Consider the following 21,509-nt stretch of genomic DNA (forward strand, 5'->3'; position numbering starts at 1 on the left):
TTTTGAGACAGCATCTTGCTGAATAGCATAGGCTGGCCTTAAACTTTTGATTCTCTTGCCTTGGACTCTTGAGTAGCTGGTATTATAGGTGAGTGCCACTCTGCCCAATTTAGCATTAACATTTAAATTCACTTACAAATACAGTTGTATTTGTTGGTCTTATGGTAGGGAACTGAGACTGCTGTCTTAACTTCGTAGACAGTTTGTAGAAGACTTGATCAAAGAAGCTGAGTGCAAGCAATTTCCTCACTTTAGGATTACCACATTCATTTAGTGCTTTCTTTAACATCCGTTTTAATTAACTTCATTGAAAGACTAATTGAGTCATGGAAAAAGATCTGAAAGTTGAGTTCCAGTCAGTGTGTTAGGAACCTGATTGCCTTGGTAGCTATTGTGAATGAAATCTTTGTTTTATTAAAGTTATAGGGGGAGAGAAGTGGGAGGAGGGCTGGATATGCAGTACGGTGTTTGCAGTGTGTTTTCTTGGTGCACAAAATAGCCGCTGCATTCTGACTCCACTGATAGAAGGAAGCTTTCAGTCCAGCTGCTGTTCTGTTAGATAATCTATTTCTAGTTGCGTTTATGAGATCCTCTGTGTCTTTGGTGCTCTGTAGTTTCTTATCAGGTATTTAGGGAAGGATTTATTTTTTGTTTATTTTTATTTTATCGCTGCGTGGATTTATTTGACTTAAAACTGGATTTTATAGTTGTGGCTTTGAACAGTTGAAGAATTCTCAGGCATTATTTCTTTGCATATTACCTCCTCTTCCCTATTGTCCTGATGCTGTTCTTAGGAAAACTCATGTGGGAATACATGTGAGACCATCTCACTCTGTTGGTTGTGACCCTTCCCGCATTCTGACTGCACTCTATGGTATTTTCCATCTCTGCTGTTGATGCATTATGAGTTATTGCTTCAGACTTATTTTCTGTTTCCTAAATCACTGCTATTTAGACATGAATTTGTATTAGCACTACCTTTAGAGTTTCGTTAGCTTTATTAACTCTGTTATATTTTTTACTCATCAAAGTTTTTGTTTTCTCATTTTAAAAAAATCTGCTTGATTATTGATAAAGCTTCTTACAATATTTTTAATAACTGTTTTTATTTCTTTAAACATAGAGTGCAAAGTATTTTTCTATTCTCTCATCTTCGGGACATGACGTCTTTGCAGTTTGGGTTCTGCTCTGTATGACTTTTGCTCTCTCTTGCTCATATTGCCCTCCATTTCTTGTACATTGTGGTTTTGGCTGTGAGTTTGTATTTTTCAGAATTTTATCCATGTAATAACTGGTGTGCTCTTTCAGAGATTGGAGTTTTCCTTTGTCAGGTGTTTTGTAGTACTTTCAACTCAGGAAAACTTTATTCTGAAGTCACCAGCTAAAATTTCTTGGGCCATCCAGAAGAATGAATTTGGTCTGTAAACTCAAATTAAAATAAGCTTGTAGTTTATGAGTTCTTGGGAGAGCTTTTTTTCCCTTCATCTGGTTCCAAGTTTTAAGATGTGAAGTTTATTTTACTTTCTCTTTGGCTCGAGGGAGAATGCTCTTTCTGAGTTCTTTTACTATTATGGGGACAGTTCTCTGTGGTCTTAGCTTTATACTGGATGGAGATGATGTAAGGATCTATTAGGTTCTTCACACAGAAGAGTCCTCAGTTTCTCTTTTTCTGTGTGTCATTTGAGACCATGGAAAGTGAAGTTTAAGGTCATCTACTTTAGGAAAATGCCCCAAAGGCTCTGTTTACTTTTGTAGGTTCTACTTCCACATGGTTTTTGGCTTCTGAAATTTATTTCCCTTTTGTGCAGCAGGATATTAATATAGTTTAAAATGCTGTTTTTAACTTTTTTTTTTTTTTTTTGTTCTGGATATAGAACCCAGGGTCCTCTTGCTGAACTGTATCCTTAGCACTGTAAAATTTTTTACTTGTTATTTTGAGACAGGATCTCACCAAATTGCTAAACTGCCCACCTTGGGCTTCACTTTGTGATCCTCTTGCCTCAGCCTTCTGGAGTGCTGGGATTACAGGTGTGTGTCACCATGTGCAGCTACAAATATTTTATTCAATATTATAGTGAAAGAACTGACACCATCTGTTACTTTGTGTTCTTTAATTATAATTTGTTTTATTTTATTATCTTTGCAAGCAGCTAAGAATAATTCAGCAAGCAACTATATCACATTTTATCTGTCGAGGTGGAATATTTAACATTTTGCATTTAAGTCCAGTAATAATCATACAAAGTGCATTTGTGATGATAGACTGTGGTAAATTTGGAACCAGACAGGGGGACGGGAGTGGAGAAAAGGGGATGTAAAAGGAATGAAGATGTGTTATGTACATGCACAAACTCTCTTTGTTGAATATAGTCATTGTGTACTGCAAACATGGACTCAGAAAAATAAAAATTAAAAAATGCTGAGTATGGAAATAAGAAATTTGGGAACTGAAAGGGATTTCAGGGCTGACATAGAGCTCTTGCCTAGCATTCTTGAGGCTGTGGGTTCCATCTTCAGCCCTGGAAAGGCATTGGCGAGGAAGGGCAGAGAGAAGGGGGGACATTTATTAGGCGCTCCTGTATGCACAGCATTCAGTTGAGAAACAGTGTGGGGATTAGACGGTGGAGAGGTGAGGTCTAGCTCTGCTTCTTGCCAGCTGTGTGTGCTTTAGCAAATCACAAAAGTTTCCTGAGCCTTAATTCTCTGCACCCATTGATGAGGGCAGTAGCTCTTGACCTCCGCAGTTTATAGAACAGTGTTTGGCTATGTTACTAATGTGTGGTCAGTGCTTGTTAAATTTGGTTCTGTTATTCTTCTTGGTCTTGGGAGACTAGGCTAACAATGCATTCATAGATTGTTACTTTTTCATCATAACCTCTTAAAGTCCACCTCAATTCATTAGCTTTCCTTCTTAATTTCCTGTTTGTACACACAACACCATAGCTCACTTAACTGGAAACCAAAAAGTTTGAAAGCTGATTGAGACAAATTCACTGGACTATAGAGGACTGTTACCTACTTGTACTTGTCTTTTGTATTCATAACCTATGCAATAATATTACAGTGTCTTAAGGTATCAAGTAAGCTGGTCTTTGACAGAGAATAGTAAAAGCCTATACAATAGCTAATCAATGTAAAACGTCAGTTGCTGCTTGATAGAGTTTGATTCCTTGTTCCCTTGTCAGCAGAGGGAGCCTTTGCTTCACATTTTGATTCCAGGAATCAACAGTAGTGTTTGAAAGAACCAACATATTCATGGAAAATACTTCTTTCCTTACAGAGGCCTGAAAAGGATTTGGAACCACTTTCTCTTTTGTTCCCAGAAAGGAAAACTTTCTGTACTTATTTTCGGAATTCTTTGTAGGAGTGGTTGCCATGTAGATTTCTTTAAAAGCAGTCAGTGCTGGTTCTGAAATGCTGTTCCCTCTCCCATGTTAAAGTTTGAATGATTTGGGAGAGTTTATAAGGTTGGCAATATCATGATATTCTCCAATAGTTTCTAAAACTCAAGAGTTTACCAAATAGAGATGGAAAACATTGACGTGAACCATTGCCAATTTTCTGTCACCTTTTGACCTTTCCTCTGAGCTTTTTTCTAGCCTTTGATATCTAAGAAGACTTAACCTTCTTATCTCTACAGTATAGGTAAATATAAGTGCTCAGGGAAGTTGGTTTGATTCTTTTTGTTATGTTTGGGGTCAGGATGGCATCCACTGCTACCACGTCTCAGGTAATACACTGAGTACTTATCCTCCCTCTTTTAACCTTTATAGCACCCACTAGGGTATAGAGTTTGTAATAAGGTGTACTTTGCATTTGAAGAAATAGACTAAATGAAATGAAATGATTTAAGGTCACATGTCTAGGTCACATATCTGACACATATTTGTCAGAGCCAGGATTCCAGACCTTAGCATCTTCCCTTTCTGACTCAGAATCCCACCTATCCTCATTAGTTATTTGTTCTTTGTCTACATTTGGTACTTTCCCTGTACTTGCCCACTTAGCCCCTTTATTATATGCCATCCTGCTCTGGCAGTGGAGGAGTCAGAATATCCAAACTAGTTCCCTTTTATGAGGAACTTTGCCTGCTGCTAGTAATCTTTTTTTGTGTTGCCCCAAACGATTTTGTACCTAGGCTATAACAACTACTAAAGCTTTAAGGTTTAGTCAGAGTATATTCTTAAGTCAGAGTTTTATGAACCCTTGATAGATTTTAAGGATCATTCCATGCCTTTTGGTATCCACTTGGGGTTCCACATTTCATTTTTTGTGGTTGAATGATTTGTCTCCTTATTTATGTATTTTCCTTAGGGGAGGTCCTCTTGCATCCTCCCTTTATTTCCTGTATTTTGTTATATTAGGTTTTCTTTTTTTTTGTTTCTGTGTTGGAGATAGAACCTAGGACCTTGCACATGCTAGGCAGGTGCTCTACTACTGAACTACATACCTAACACTAAATGTTTTTGAGCTCTACTAGATACTGCTGGGGTGGGGAGATTTGGTGAATAAATTGGATGCCAACCCTTGCCCTTGAGCAGTTCTTATGGGAATATTGTGATACATTGTCAAATATCTTGGCTTTCTAATCATTGTTGGTGTCCAGGTATCCAGGAATGAAGTTTGACATGGTGTCTTACTTTCATGAGTGATCAGTGTAATTGAACAGATAGTTTGGAGCACCAGCATATAAGGCATTGTGTTCAATGCTGTGATACAGACAGTGAAAATAAAATCAAGGATTTTATATTTACATTTTGGAAATAAGTAAAGGAAGAGACATATCTGTCAAACTTAGCTGTAGTATCAGGAAAAATTTCACAGTACCAATAGGAAGCAATGCAAAATATACTATGGAAGAACAGAGAGAAGGTGGGATATTTATACCTACAGGGAATTGGAGAAGTCTTCATGCATGTGGGCGTGTTAGGGGCTGAGGATGTGTAGAGGAGAGGCATAGGGCATTTAGGGCAGTGCTGTTTTCCTGGAGAACTTGGTGGTGGGACTGGATGGCACAGAGGACTCAGAGTTTGTTTAGTGGACGCGCTGAGGGGTCCTTGGGATGTCCTGGGCGTGAGTTTGCACTGATTCTGCAGGTGCTGGAGACTTCTGAAAACATTTTAAGTTGACAATACACTTGCATCTGTCTATGAAAGTGATTATTTTAGTATATTTGTCTTTATGACTTTTATTAAAACATGAGATTTTAACTGTTTCCTTTACGAAGAAACAAGGGAATTTAATAGCCCAAGCAATAGATAAATGGCACATTGAGCTCTGTGACAGGAATGACAGTTCAGGACAGTTGAAGTTAATACTGCCAGTATCCTTGTTCGTTTTGATTTTCCTTTTGAAATGGTATGAGTTTACATTAAGTTGATCCTCAGTTGCAAATATCTTGGCTTTAGTTTTGTTTTTAAACAACTTTAATTGGTCATAGTTCAAATCAGAGTATTTTTCTTGTTCCTTGTTTTAATAGTCTAATGATTTTAAGATTAAGACCATTAACAATGTATAAAAAGCAAACATTTGTCATGTAGTTATTCCTTTGTGGGACTGATGCTGCAATTGAGAAATACTTATACAAACTGAAGAGGTATTTTAAAGTTTTCTAGTTTTTGATATTTTTGAAAGTGTTCTCTGAATTTCTTACCACAATTGGTTATTACCTTGAGAAATTTATCTCACTTTGAAATGAGTTTTTTTTTTTTAATTGTACGTCAATATTAAGCATGCTCACCTGTTAGGAATTTTTCTACTGGTTGAGAGAGAAGAAAGGAATCTGGAGTACATGGACTGAAGTACAATATTATCTGTGTGTGTCTATCTGGAGTCATTCTGCAAAAAAAAAAAAAAAAATAAAATGGCCAGGAGTGGTGGCGCATGCCTGTAAATCCATATGAGAAAATGAGAGAGGAAGCGGGAAAGAAAGAAAATGAGTGTACCTGTGTGTGTGCGTGCATGTGTGTGTGTCTGTGTGTGTGTGCGTGCGCGCGTGCACGATGCTGGTGAGGGCTCAGATGGGATTCTGGCACATTCACAATGTACATCTTCAGTGATTTCATGACTTAATCATGTTAGAAAAAGCATTGCTGTTTTAAGGAAAGTAAACTTAAAATAGGCAGAAAATCGTTTTGAATAGCCAAGGTTCACACAGAGCAAAGTTCTGAAAGGCTTTTTCATAGTTACTAAAATCTCAAAAATACTTTACTTTGGCAAAGAGGATGACTTTCTGAGTGTGTGTGTGTGCTTCTCAAGTGTAGGACCTTCATTTAAACTCTTACCATTGCATTCATATTAAAACTATCATGTATAATGCTAATTTAACGAATGTGTGTTTCATTGTAATGTTATAAACTGCTTGTGTTACTTTTCTCTTGTTTTACTAAGACAAAATACCCAACCACCAAAATTAAGGAAGGAAGGGTTTATTTAGTTTCAGTCTATAATCAGCTGGCTCCAAGGCAGGGTGGAAGGGCACTGGTGCGGCACAAGACAGCAGAAGCAGCAAGAGGACAATGGGAGAACAAGCCTCTTTTCTTACCTTATGTTGTAAGCAGGCTCCCCCCTCCCAAGGGGCATATAGCACTCACATAATCTCCATGCCTTCCTCCTGCACAGATTTATAATGAATATAAAGTAAGGACCCTGGCCCCTGCTCAGTCACTTAAATTTTTGTTTTGTTTTGTTTTTGTTAACTTTTTTTTTTTTTACTTAGTTAACTTTCTAAACTTCTCAAATTGATGCAATGAACAACATGCCCCGGTGGTAAGGGCATGTCCTTTTCACCCCAGGATGTAGAACTGCTGAGTCACTTAGCCAAGCCTGTAAAGATGACACAGTGTATCAAGCATAACATAAACCTTATTCACAGTATAGGGAAATGTTGTGATAAACAGCTTAGCAAAACACACAGAAATTATCTTTGTAACACATTAAAACATCCAATCTTTGAAACACATTAAAATGTCCAATCTTTGAAACACATTAAAATGTCCAAAGACAAGTTCATGGGAAGAGTTAGCATGTAGACTCAATTTTTATTTTTTTGAGTGTTAAGAGTAATTAGTCTTATGAGGTTATTTATTGAGGCAACACTTGTATAGTAGTTGAGAATTTGTTTTACTTTACTCTGGTACATAATCTAAAATATTAGCTATTTAGATCAACATATGTATTCTATTTGTTGATTTGCTCTGTTTGCTTAGGCTTTTAAATTTTATTTATGTATCTATTTATGTGTGTCTAAGGGTTTAAGCTAAGAATCTAATTGGGTGTTGAATTATTAAACATAAATTAATTTTAGAACATTCAAACAAAAAAGAAATTTGGAAGACAGTAATAAAACAAAGTGTTTTTAGGATTTTAGTAACTATGGAAAATTTTTCAGAACTTTGGTGTATGTGAACTCTTGGCTATTCAAGATGCTTTTTCTGCCTATTTTAAGTTTCCTTTCCTTAAAACAGCAATGCTTTTTCCTAACATGATAAATAATGAAATCACTGAAGATGGACATTGTCAATATGCCGGAATCCCATCTATTCTTTCATTGGGCTAATTACCAGCTATTCGCTGGACAAATAGTAGTGTGTATTTGAAAACAATAGGGGTAGTTTCATTTGTATGATATGGGTGACAAGTACAAAAATGACACTTACTGGCAAGTTTACCATCTTGCAAGCTTTAGAAATCACCTACTAAATTTTAAAACTTGTTTATAAAATATCAAACTACTTAAACAGCTATAGTGGAATGGATTGAACTATGGTTTATGAAGGACTAAAGCATATTCCATTCAAACAGGTTTCTTAACACAAATGTATATAAACATACTTATGCTAGAGTTTTAAAAAATTTAGTTTTTTAGTTCAGTGTGTAGTACATAATGTTTAAATTCCTCACAGGAAGTTGGTACATGTACATTACACATCTTAATTCTTCTTCCATGCCCTTTCTTTTCTCTTCACTGTCTCCCTCTATCTACCCATCTCTTGATCCCCTTCCTTTTTCTTTATACGTGTTCGTAGCACATAATGTTTACATTCCTTCTGTGGAGTAGGTACATGTATATAACACATCCCAAAGGCAGTATCTATAGGAATCCTACTCTGAACATTTTTGTGTCTTTGTTCATAGAAAACTTGTATCATTCTTGAGTTGGATTTGCACTAAAGATGAATGAGTTAGTGTTTCAGTTTTTCTATAACAACAATAACAAATTATTTTTTACATAGAAAGTAGGAAAATTTGAGCATACGAAGGAAGTTCCACAGACTTCTGGACCTTTCTGTTCCTATGTATATGTCTCCTGATGTTTCCTGTCTGCCTTTTTGCCTCCCCATACAGATATTTTTCATGTGATTTTCAGACTTGGAGAGGGGCCAAGTATTTTTGACAGCTGGATGCTTAGTGCAATATGTGCTTGGCCACAGGTCACGTTTGCATTTCTTCACTTGTATTTTCACTCAATGTAAAAAGAAATATGAGCATAGAGAGATTCAGAGAACATGTAGCATGCTGAGTAAGAGCAGTCTTCTGTGTGTGCCAGTCCACTCCTCTGCTGGGTGGATATCCAGGAAGGGAAAGAGCGGAGTGGAGGGGCCTTCAGGAGTTCCCTCTGTGGGACCCCTGTTGCCATAGGGATGAGTGATGGGCTGTGCTTTGGGTCATGCATGGTAGGAAGAACTTGTGGGCATGGAAGACTGCTCCAAAGTTCTATATATCTTTTTAGTGAATAGATTATCATTTAGTGGAGAAAACTGTTAATCTTGCAGTCAGTTCAACATATAACTGATTTCTGGTTTATACATCATGTCAAAGCTTTGACTGCATGATATTTTAGCACCAGGAAGTGAGATGCGGTATTTAATAACTACCCATTTAAGGAGCCTGCCATAATGAGCTTTCCAGGTTCCATCCTCCATCTCTAGAGGCACAAACATTTTTCTTTGCCTTTGAAAATAAAAAATACTGATTTCCAAAATCCTTTCAAAATGGTCTTAATAGGTACTTTCTCATTTTTGTTCCTAAGTGTTATAACTATTAAGTCACAAAGTTATTTTTCTGTTTTGGACAAGATTAATGAAATATGCTGGGTGTGGTGGTGCATGCCTGTAATTCTACCATTTGGGAGGCTGAGGCAAGAAGATTGCTGTGAGTTCAAGGCCAGCCTGGGCTACAAAGTGAGTTCAAGGCCAGGCTTAACTACATAGTGAAACCTTGTCTCTCTTTCTTTTTTTTTTTTTTTGGTACCAGGAATCGAACTCAGGACCTTGTGCTTGTCAGGCAGGCACTTGTGCCACTGAGTTATATCCCCAGCCCGAGACCTTGTCTCAGAAAGATCAAAAAAAAAAAAAAGAAATAAGCATCTAATTTCTGATGAAATCTTCAACCTTCTTAATTATTTTTACTTTAAAAGATAATGATTTTTTCCTAAACTTTAGACATACAGTTTTGAGGAAGCATTGTTAAAGTATCTTCATCTTTTCAACGTGTTGCTGTTGTGTGTTGTGCTCTGTGGGTAAAACTTGACCCCTTTGCACATCACCAAACCTGAGTGCTTCTGTACCTTTTCTGAGTGTTCCTTCTCCTAGAAATCTGTGTGACTTTCATCTTGATTCCAGTTCTCTCTGCTCTTTGCAGTCCTGGGTGTGCCCTATCTCTACTGTGATACCTTTCCTGAAGTAGCACTGTAACGAAGCTCTGATCTTCTGATACACATCATTTTGATTTTCTATGTTATTGCGTATATTTTTTAAAAACATGGATGTAAGTTTTGCCTGCCTAGGATTTAGTGTGGTATAATGGAGCTAGAGATACCTTGATTTGAATACGAATTCTGTCACTTTCTAATTTTTTAACATTAGAAAAATGATTTAAGCTTGGTGTTTGTCTTTTCCTGTGTAAAATGGGACCACTGTCCAATTTTCAGACTTATTAGAGACTACAGCTGATATGCTTGTTGAGTGTTTAGCACAAGGATAGGATTGTATCAGGTGCTCAGTAAATGGCAGTAGTAGTATTGCCATTTTTCTGTATTCCTTATAGCTTATCATGTACTATTAAGTGTGTGTGGTAAGAACTCCAGGTCTGGTTCATGGCTAGGTCATTGAAAAAGCTACTGAAAATGTCATTGCTTTTATGAGGGCTTCCTGTTGGCTCTATTATGTTAGACTTTCATGGCCTTTCTGGAGTGTTCTTTCTATTATCATTATTTGGAAGGGGTGCCTTTGCTATGTATTCTGTTGTGGTTTCCAAAACAGTGATTTGAAAGATTTATTTATTCATTTTTGAGTAATGGTTTGGATTGATCCCTACATTTTTCTAAACATAAGTAGTCAATATTATAATAAATAAAGCATTTTTCCCATATTTTAAATGCAGTGTGTGAAACACACAGACTAAAATAGCCAGTCTGAACTGCAGATGAATAAATTATTTTGCCTCGCTTACTTCAGATCAGCAGACATTTATTAATGTATCGCCTCTGTGCCAGACATTTTATAGCTCTTGGGTTTACACAGATGAGTAAGATAGAGTTTCTGCCTTTAGTTTTCTGGCAAACCTATGGCATAAGTTTTTGTGTTTTTCTTTTAAGACAAAAGATGTTAATGTATAAATTATTTTTTTCTAGACTAAAACCTCAGTATTCAAGTTTAATTGCAGTATTGGCATTCTGCGATAAATAAGTGGGTTTTAGACTTGGCATTCATTCTGTAAAAGGTTTGCCATTGTTAGACTAGAGTTAATAAGAACCAAAAAGACAGATTTATTTCAATAGATGTTTTTCTAAGGTGGTAGTAAGGATAGTGCTCTGTGGAGTCACAGAGTGATTGGAGTGGAAAGAGACGGGAACCTCAACTTAAGATGTCTCTTGGAGGAAAAATGAGTTGATTTAAGCAGGGAGGGAGAGAGAGGAGGGGGATGGAGAGAGAAAGAAAGAGAGAGAGAGCCAACTCCAAGTGGGCCTCCACAATTAGAGAATTTATCACTGGCAAAGTATAGCATAGGTTAGTCTTCAGGTGAGGCTGATGCGCTGTTCTAGCAGTGCCGTGGCTTGCTCTTAACCTTGCCCTTAGAAAATCCAGGTGGCCTCTATTGTTCAGACCTTATTGTGCTCACATATTACTCTCCAGGGAGTAGTAGCTTTTCCTCTGCTTAAAGTTCTGACCACTGTAACTAGTAGGACACTAGCTGGTTTGCATGTGAGGGGCTGCTGTCAAGCTTAGAATGAGGTCAGTCTTACCCAACTTCATAGCTGAGTCCTGGAGGAGAGAAGAATTGATGGCCAGCAGGAAGCCAGCAAGTGTTCACTTTGAAGGTGAAAGTGTTTTTGTTTCTGTTTTTTTAAAAGGAAATAGCATAAGGAAATCAGGGAAGTCCATGTTATCATGATGTGTGTGGGCAACAGCAAGTAGTTAAACACCAATTTAACATGAAGCATGAGACTTTGAAAGTAATTATAAAAATAATAATGCAATTAAGTATTTGCCATTAATGGTTCTAGTTTCATATGCTCTTTAAGTTCTCATAAGAAGTTATTGAGGAAGGTACTATGTCTTGCAGATAAGGAAACTTGGGCCTATTCAAACCCAGATTATCTAACTTTAGAAGGAGCTCACTTGTACTTTGCAGCATATGAAGTGCTCTGATCTGTATTGCTAGAGTTTAGAAATAGACCTCTTCTGCCATGTTTCATGGGGGCCAAAATGCCAAGTTTCTTTGGAATTCAAGTTTTTGTTGGATCAAGGGGTGTATACTGCACCACTGCTGTGCTCTGCTGGCTAACTTACGTCACTTCCCACTGGCACAAGGAATAGTGGTTGGTTCCAAAGCAGATAACTGAGGAGTGGATATTGAGATATCCACTTGGGGTATTTTGTAAAATAAAGAACAGTTGGACATAAGCCACGTCACCCCATTTCCCCTTCTGGTAAAATATGTCTAATTGGCAGATGGTATTGTAACTTCACACCCCCTTCCCTTTTGATCACCTTCTGGGTCCCCTAGGGACTACCCTGGCCAGGCATGGGTATAGTAAAAGATTAGGGAATTTAAGAAAATGTTTTTAAAACTTACTGAAACTCTAGTTGTAAGAAGGCACTCCAGGAGTGAGTGTGGTAGTTATGGCTGGTTACCATCTAGAGATGGGAGTAAGAGAAAGACTGGGTATAAGAGTACCATCGAATCCCAGGGAACTCCTTTGATGCAAATAGGAAGATCCTCTGACTCTTAAAGAGATGGAATGTCTTCCATCTCACTGGGAAGTCCAAGTGTAGCCTTGAACTCCCCTCCTGGCTCTCCTTTCTACTGTCGGGGTTCACCCATGCTATACTTGTACATGAGCTAGGAGCAGTTTTCTCTGATGGTGTCTTTCTCCCTCCTCTGGGAATGGGACCAAGGCTCTGGTGGTGCTTTTTGTGCTCCCAGTAATGATGTTTGCTCTGTGTCTCAAACACAGTTCCCAGAAGCTCCCGTCCTTTTTAATAAAGGGGTTAGGTGGCTGTTAAAGCCAGATTCCACAGTGAATGTAGGGCTTGCTTTCTTTTCTTCTTTTTTTTTTAAGCAAGTGGGCTGTGCAGGGGGCTGTGCAGGGGGCTGGCAAGTGAGCAGATTGCTTGTGCCGCTGAGTTCAGTGGGCACTGCAGTACAGCTACACCCCGGTGTGTGTGGGTGAATGGGTACAGCTGCCCAGTTCTCAGGGTGTGAGGTGAATGGGCACTGCTATCCACTTCTGGAGGGGTGGGGTCTAGAAAATGTCTCTCCCCAGTTCCCAGGGGGTGAGGTGAATGGGTGTCACTGCCCAGCTTGAGGGGATTCACTGGGTTTGTCTTTTAATTTTTATTCCAAGTTTTATCCCAGAGCAGGAAGAGAAACCCCTTGGCACATTGTTTCCTATATGGGCCCCTATTTGTCTTGCGGTTACAAGCCAAATTGTTAGAGTTAGGGGCTTAGTGACAGAACAAATGGAAGATGAGAAGGTGGAGCTAGGAGGGCTCTAGTCAGGGCCTCACTTCATGCAATGCCAGGGTACCCCCCTCTCCCCGCCCTCAGCAGCAGGACAAGTGTGGGTTTTAATCAGACACACTCTGAAGATTCCTATGTCTCACAGATTAAAGTCTATACTCGTTGTCCAGCAGCCACATTAGCAAGAGTACATATGACAATTTCCTCCGTCCCTTACATTCATAAATGATGAGAATCAGTGCTCAGAGGGGAAAGACCAAGGGGGTTGAGGCCTTCTTTGGGAGTGGGAGACTAAGAGAAAAGGTAAACCACTGGGCTCTTTTCTTGGCTCAATTCTATTGACTTTCCCAAGTGCCATGCATAGCATCAGCTATCTCCTGATCAGCTAGTTGAATCTGCATGGATGGCATGATCCTGGCCACCCAAAAAGGGGAGCCATGGCATCAGGTGGACTGAGTTTATGTCCTTTGGTTCAGAAAAGTTTAGAAAACCTCCCTTATTAAAACCTTTTTAGGGTCTGTCTCTTTGATCTTTAGTAGAAACACACCTCCAAAAGAAGAAAAGAAAAAATGGCAGGAAAATAGAGGAGAGAAAAGAAAAAGCGGGGTTTTTCACCTCATATGCTTGTGGTAAGTGAATGAGAAAATGTGCTCAGGAGTCATCGCCCTAGTCTTGTAACATAAGAGCTTGGGAACATCAAGAGCTGAAATTGTCTTCTGCCAACAGAGGCTCAAACAGGAAAGAAAACTGAGGCAGCCAAGCTCCATGATTGTGGAGAGGGGATCAGGCCAGACTGCCCCCATAAACCCTGTCCTTACGGACTTAAGAATGGCAGCTGCGTTTTCACTTCTATTTGGCTGAGAGTCCTGCATTTCATATAAGGCATATTATTTTCTATATGGGCTAGATTATATCACATCCTAGAACAGTTGGTGGTAAACCCATGGCATGCATGCTGCAGCGTGTTGTTTATTATCCATGGAAGCTCTAAAAGGTTCCTCATCACTGTCCTAGAATCATTCTTAAAGTTTTCATGAAACACAATGTCCACCAGGGGGAGATGTAACATTATTTTTCATCCCCTGCCCCAAACCAAGCAGCAACCAGCTGGAGCCCCAGTGCAAGTGGCAAAGGTCCCTGTGCTCCCTCCCCAGTCTCTGAAATACACACTCCTTCAAAGAGCCCTTTGGTTTAGATAGAGAGGTTGAAAGAACACTGGGTCCAGTAGTCTTCCTTTGGTTCCTGTTGAGGGAACCAAATATGTTGTGTCGGGTGTATGCTGCACACTACTCTCCTGGAACACCCAGCTAACTGGGATCATAAAGCTCAGCACCAGTAAAAAAGTTTAAATGAACAAAGTTTAAAATAAAGGAAGATGATTTATTTGGAGAGTGGAGAAGGAAAAGATATAGACAGCCACTTAGCAGAGAAGGGGGCATCAAAAGGGTGAATACTTGTGGGCCTTTGCCCTCAGCCTTCTGTCAAGACTAGTGTCTTCCTTGTGTAGGCATCTGGAACTTGTAACAGTTTGGCCCTCTGGCTGTCTTTGATCCTAGCTGGGGTACCTTTTCCTACATCCTTTTTGGTCCTTTGATTCCTTCCTGTCATTTTGTGATGGATAAGTGTGTATGTAGGGAACCTCATAGGAGGGCAGCTTAGAGTTAGAAATTAAAGGGTGTATCTCATGCAGTAATATTGACTCTAGAGTGAATATATATATATATATATATATATATATAAAATATGTATGTATAGTATAGGTATATATCTTTTTATATAGTAAATAAGAGTTTTAGGTGGCTGCCCCTTGTCTCCTTTGCACTTTATAGAGTAAGAGGGTGGTTACCCTGGTCTTTTATGTTCCTAGCTACATCCTTGTTTTGTTGCCAACTCTTCCTGATACATTTTAATGTTAATTGTGTTACCTGCCAGCTTGCCTGGTCTTGGTTTCTGTCTTTCTTTAACTATATCTGTTTAATTTTTTTAGTGTAACTCCAGGAAAAGCTGCTTTTAGTAAGATTTTCTATGAATTTCTTTAATAAAGGTTAATGAGGCCCTATTTTATTCTTTTCTCTGCCTACATCCCCTTTCCCCTATACTTTCTTTAAGCTTTCTCTCTGTCCTTTTATGCTAAATAAAGACAGTGGTTTTTAAATTTTAGCATATGCCCAGATCATCTCAATTGTATGTTAAAACCTTGAATTGCTCAGCCCTAACCTCCAGAGTTTGAGTCAGTTGGTATAGGTTGGGATCCTAGCATTTGTCGTTCTGAAAAGTTCCTGAATGATGCTGATGCTGCTCGTCTGGCGCCACGTTTTGTAGACCACTTCTTTAAGGACTTTTGGAGACTGCAGATTTCTGGTTCAACAATACCACATAATAAAATGAACACAGCTTTTATTTGTACTTCTGCTTGCAAGTACTTATGCTCTGACTTCACAGATGTGAAGAGTATATTTTGATTACCATAATATTTCTCTTCCCTTTAGGTCAAGGTCATTACAAAAGTGTTTCATATATAAAATATATATAAATTTTTTGCTTTTCTGTAGGTATATAGACAGAGTAATAGGAACACTCATATTTTCACATGTAAGTCAACAGTTGTAAGTATATATACATCTCTGCACACACACATTTTTTGATGACCCCTTTGAAAGTAACTTACAGACTTTTTCACCAATTTTCTGTAAGTCCTTCAGCACATATCTTTCAGTAAGAACATTCTCTTACATTATTATAATATCGTGATCACATTTATGAAAATTAACTGTGCTGCATTAGTTATTTACCATGTAGTTATATTAAAGTTTCTCACTTGTCCCAGTATGTCTTTTATAGGTGATTTTTTTTGGAGGGGTAGTGGTTATTAGGATTCAGTCAAGCAAAACCAAATTTTAAGAGGGATCAATGATGGATGGTGGATCGTTAGGCTTGGGTAGATGCTGCATTTTAAATATAGTATAGGCTTGATTGCTTTAACAAATATGATACTGTGTCATAGGAAACAGCAATAGCAGCATATTTTAAGAAATGTATTATAGTTACTACGGATAGATTGATAGAAGAAACCAAAACCAGCTCATTGTTTAGGGCAGTCAGGGATTAGTATTTTTCATTTCCTGTACTGCTGAACATTGTGATTTGTACAGAACGAATTAAGACAAGTGCATAGATTTGACCTGTTGTTTCTGTGCCTTAGCAGGCATGCCATCTGCCTTTGAGCTGCACCCCAGCCTCTCTCTGTTGTATTGACTGATGTCTGTCATTTTAATTCATGAGACTGGAAGGATGAAGAAGAGAAGCAGTTGAATGAAGAGGAGTTTTTGTTGTATTTCTGAATTTGGAAGAAGTGGAACCTTACAGTTATGATTGTTCTCAGGAATGATCTTGAACTAGGAGATTTTAGCATATAGTAAATAAAAACAAATGTATTTAAAATGATAGACATCTATTGAATAATTAAAATTGGGAAATAAATTTACATTATAATCTGATGTGTATAATAACCTGATAGTTCACTGGTTTGTTACTTAAAATTTACTTGGAGTTGCCCCTTGTGGAAAAATTAACTATGACATTGTATCAGTCAGTGTTTACCAGAGAAACAGATATAACACAAGATATACAATTATACAACAGTCTGCATGATTGGCTTACAGTGGCCACCCACAGAGTCAGATTAGGAAGAGTGCGGAGGGCCTGTCTGCACACTGCAGACCAAAGGATTTAGTCGAAGGTCTGGAGCTCACTGCAAGTGTGTGCCAGGAGGCCGGTGGATCTGCAATGAAAGGCTGAAGAGTCTACGCTGGAAGACTGACGGATCTGCACTAGAAGCCAAAGAGTCTGCACTGGAAGTCAGGAAATGACATCCAAGGTGAAGGCCAAGATGCGAGCTCCTCCAAAGAAACACAAGTAGATACATCCTTCTTCCTTTCCCCCTTATGCTGTCCAGGCAACAAGCTATCCGAAAGTGGGCCTTTCGTACCCAAGAGTATGGAATTGCTGAGCCAATTTAGTTAAACTTCTCGTATTCAAGTTTACACAGTCAGTCAGCCATCACAGATACATTTGTGGTGGATAGTAATAACTGACCACATACTTATAAAAAGAATAGATTACCTTATTTCTTTTCATTTTTCTTTAGGTCGAGATTTGATTTGTATCCAGTCTATGGATGGGATGCTGATGGTGTTTGAGCAGGAAAGCTATGCTTTTGGACGATTTCTCCCTGGTTCTCTTCTACCTGGCCCTCTTGCTTACAGTGCCCGTACAGATTCCTTTATTACTGTCTCTTCCTGCCGCCAAGTGGAAAGTTACAAGTAAGTTTGTATGTTAAATCTTTGGAATCATAATTTTATTGGTATTTGAATTCTTTTTCACAGAGCTTGAATATTACAAGTGAATAACATACTGGTTTCTTTGATAAATGTACTGTGATGACTTAATGCATATCATTTTTTTTTTTTAATTTAAAATATTTGAGGGCCAGGGAGATAGCTTTGCAGCACAGTGCCTGCCTGGCAAGTGCAAAGTCCTGAGTTCAATTCCTGGTATCAGAAAAAATTTGAAAGGTAGTGTAGTGTAGTGATTTGAGGGGAGGTGTTTAGGGAGAGAAAGTGCTTGGTTGGAGTCCTGATTTTACTACTCATAGCTGATTGATGATCAGTGTCCTTATCCAAGCTCTACAATGCTCATTTTGACAAGTTTGTTACAAAGTTTAAGTAAGTATATGTCAAGTTGTCACCCCTCAGAAAGTGTGCAGTAATTATTGTGACTGTAGCATGATATAACAAATGATAACACAGTGATGGATGAGAAAAAGCAGATATAAAGATGTATGTATGAGATTATTTTATAACAAAAAAGAATGTGTAGGACATTAGAAAAATACTGGCAAGAAATACAAATGTTATGAAATGCTGTATCATTTTTTAAAAGAACAACTCATAGTAAAAATGAAGTCTGAAAATGGCCCTGTGAAAACTACTTTTCGCTCAAAATTCTTATTAATCTTGGTAAGTTGTTTTTGAGAGAGGTAATTTTTCCTCCATCAGCTAAGTTTCAATGAAAATTAAGGATTTGTTTTTCATTGACAGAGAGAATGGAGGAAGGAAATTCATGCTAGGAAAAGAAATAGACTTGGAGGGTTTCAATGTCTTTAGTTACTTTATTGTTATCTTTGTGATGGCAACATTTATAACTTCAAACATCAAAACAACATCATTATAGCGTTTCAGGATTTTTTTGCCACGTGATTTTTTTCCAAAATGGGAAGAAAATAGACTTAGGTAGCAGCTGTAAAGTTTTCATCTTCAAGTTTCAAATCTATATCTATAACTATCGATCTATATATCTATATATCAAGTTAATGCAGTTTTTCCATCATAAGTGGCAATCTTATGAATGATGTTAAGCCATCTAGATTTTAAAACTCTGGAAATAAGTAAATGTTTGTAATTAAGCAGAAGTTGATCAAAGTGGTATATCCTCATGTCGTGTTCCTTCTACAACTATGATGGTTCTTATCCAAAGGAGATGAATGAATTGTAGCATTGCTACTGGTAGTAAATAAAATATTACAGTTATTTTGAGAGAAAAATATTTGTGTAATTCTCTCAGACATGCCAAAATTTAAGCAATATCAAAATCTGATTTTCATTTTTCCACTCAGTTGAGTCTTGTCTCCTACTAAGCAGTGCTATGCCAGAGCGATCGTACAGAGATTTGAATGCTCTGTTTTACTCTTTGAAATGTATGCATAGAAATTAGTTCTGTAGTAACACTCAGAGTGATTAGATAAGGAAATAATATGTAGATTTCCTTAATGAGTGAGCTTAATTAGAAGCCAGCATTGTTTTAACTGTGGTAATTCTCCAAAATACTAATTCACTAAATTCATCTCTAAAAATACACTCTTTATTTGTTATGAGGACCATTTGTATAATGGTAAAAATGTATGAGATATGTGACTGATGTGGAATCATGATAGGTGAGGGGCTTGTTAAGTTTGGTGTTGTATTTATGTGTGCTTTCAAGTTTAATAGGTTAAATTAAATGATAATCACTGGTATAATTTAGGATGAGAGAAAACATGGAAACTATAGGTTTATTCGTTTAAGGCTTCATTAATCCTATCTATAATCAGTTAATAGAATGTAATCCGCTAATGGAATAGGCTTTTAATACATAATTCATTTTTATTTTTGATACTGATGTTTAAACTCAGCTCAATTATGTTCAAATAGGAACTGGCAAGGGCCTTTTGTTGTCAGACTTTAGTGTGTTTAAGAATCCCCTGGGCAGCCTGCTATAAAATGCATATTTGTAGATTCCTATCCCCCAGTCCCCTAGTTTTTTATTTAATTGGTTTAGGGATAACCCAGCCCTCAAAATTATCATTGCAAATGCATGCATGAAGTGAAGTAAGAAAATTGTCCATTTCTGTGATTGTTGGAGGAGAGGGTTGTGGTACTACTATTCTCTTGGCCACATGTGTCCCAACTTTGGATCATATTTGTTCTCTTTTCCATTTCCTTGCCTATCAGAATTATTTAGTTAGTAAACACTGCCCATTCCACCTTTACTCTCAGGCTTTGCTTCCCTTTCCCCATTGGTTCTCTTATATGGATTTCCTTCATTTTTCCTTGTCTCTGTTCTAGTCTTTGAAAGGTATTTCTTGTATCTAGCCTTTTACATCATCTCTTAAAGCCAGAATATATTTATTTATTTATTTATTTTATTTTAAAGAGAGTAGTAAATGCGTAACAAACAAACAGAAATAGAACAGTGGCAGCATACCAGTATCACAAACATAAACAGATCAAAGCAAGAACATTCAAAGTGATACAGAGTCTCAAGACAAAATAATAAGAATCAACAGTGGTTGTTACATATTGTTGTCCTCAACTACATTGCTCAGATTACCAGATGTAAGAATGACAGATTGCTCAAACCATTAAAGAGAATAAGAAAATAATTCTTTGATTAAACAGTAGAGATAATAGAGTTTCACTAGACAAGGTGGTAGGAGTTCACCATTGTAATTCTACTGCATATTGTTACCTTCAAATCAGTTGCTCAGACCACCAGACACAAGCATGTGCAAGCCAGAATAAGTTTAATTTTTATTATAATATCTAAACTTTTAATACAGTTAACTCTTTGTTCCATAGATTCCACATTTATCCATTGAACCAATTTCAGATCGAAAGGACTTTGAACAGCTTGTGTCTGTTCTTCACATATACAGATTTTTCAACATCATTATTCTGTAAATAATGCTGTATGAGAGCTTTTATATAGTATTTGCATTGTATTGGGTATTAAAAACAATTTAGAGATGATCTAAGTGTGTGGGATGGGTTGGGTATGTAGCTCAGTGGTAGAGCACTTGCCTGGCTTCCATAAGGCCCAAGTTTGATCCCTAGAACTGCAAGGAGGAAGAAGTAGGATATATGTGGGATGATATACATGAGTTGTTTGTAAATACTATGCTACTTTCTATAAAGGATTGGAGCATCTTCAGATCTTGGTATCCTTGCATGCTGGGTGTGTGTACCAAAGGATTACTGTATTGGCATTTAGTGCTCTTTATAAACCAACCCCATTTACATTTATGATATGACTTTTAGATTTGAAAGGGAATTTAAAAATGAAGTAGTTCCACTATTCCTTTTTCACCTGCTTGAACATACCATTACCTAATAACCATTCCTATGAACATATCATATATTGTCTTCTGTGTTACACTTGAGTGGTAAGAAAAAAGAAAAGATCTGTTTTCCTTATTTCAGACTTTCCAAGTCTGATAGGAATCATTTGGTTATAGAAGTAGATTTTCATGTGCATAAATCATCACAGTTAAGAGGAGTTAAGGAAGAATTATAAAATGGATGTGATTATAAGTTTTTATCATCTGAATTTATTGTCAGTTATGTTTAAGTAATAAAATATTTTTCTGAATTGTCTTCCAAGAAGAGAAGTGGTTTGGATGGATTTGGAAGAAATCAGGAGTCAGTTTTGGCTTTGGCTCTGTCTGCTTTTTTGATGTTAATGAGGCCACATTAAGGGATCACTTACTCCTCCGATGAAATAATAACTATAGTTATATTAGAAGATTCAAACAGCTCAGAGAGCTTTGGATTTTTGCAATAGACTCATTAGTATCTGTATCATTCTCAGGTTGACTGGTGTCTTCAGGAAGTAAACCACCTTCAGAACTGATTTGCCTGAGGTTAGATGTGTAGTAGGACCAGCTCTGGAATGATGTTCTGGTCACTAGTATATACTGTTTCTCTCACTGTGAACTGCAGCTGGGAAAACAATCCGTTTGGAGGTTTGGAATGTGAGGTTTCATTATCTGGCACTTTTGGAAACTTTGGACTTTATTTTATTTTTTTGTATTTTTTTATTTTAAGAAATAAAAGAAGGAAAACATATTAACAAACAGACATCCATTTACAAAATAGCTTAAGAACAATACAAACAAAACAGAGTTACAGACAAAGTTGCAGGAGATTAACAGTGGTTGTTGTATTACT

The 21,509-nt window shown here is 37.4% G+C and overlaps 1 protein-coding gene across 1 annotated transcript in view; it reads left to right on the plus strand.

Moving 5' to 3' along the window:
- Window positions 1-21,509, plus strand: part of Bbs9 (Bardet-Biedl syndrome 9) — a gene marked incomplete in the record, with an annotated part of 405,589 nt that overhangs the window by 57,069 nt on the left and 327,011 nt on the right. Inside the window, 1 exon segment of the mRNA XM_013509769.1 lies at window positions 17,114-17,288. Within this exon segment, the coding sequence (XP_013365223.1) occupies window positions 17,114-17,288 (175 nt within the window).

Source organism: Chinchilla lanigera, unplaced genomic scaffold (genome assembly GCF_000276665.1).
Source record: "Chinchilla lanigera isolate Chin_1 unplaced genomic scaffold, ChiLan1.0 scaffold00181, whole genome shotgun sequence".
Classification (NCBI taxonomy): domain Eukaryota; kingdom Metazoa; phylum Chordata; class Mammalia; order Rodentia; family Chinchillidae; genus Chinchilla; species Chinchilla lanigera.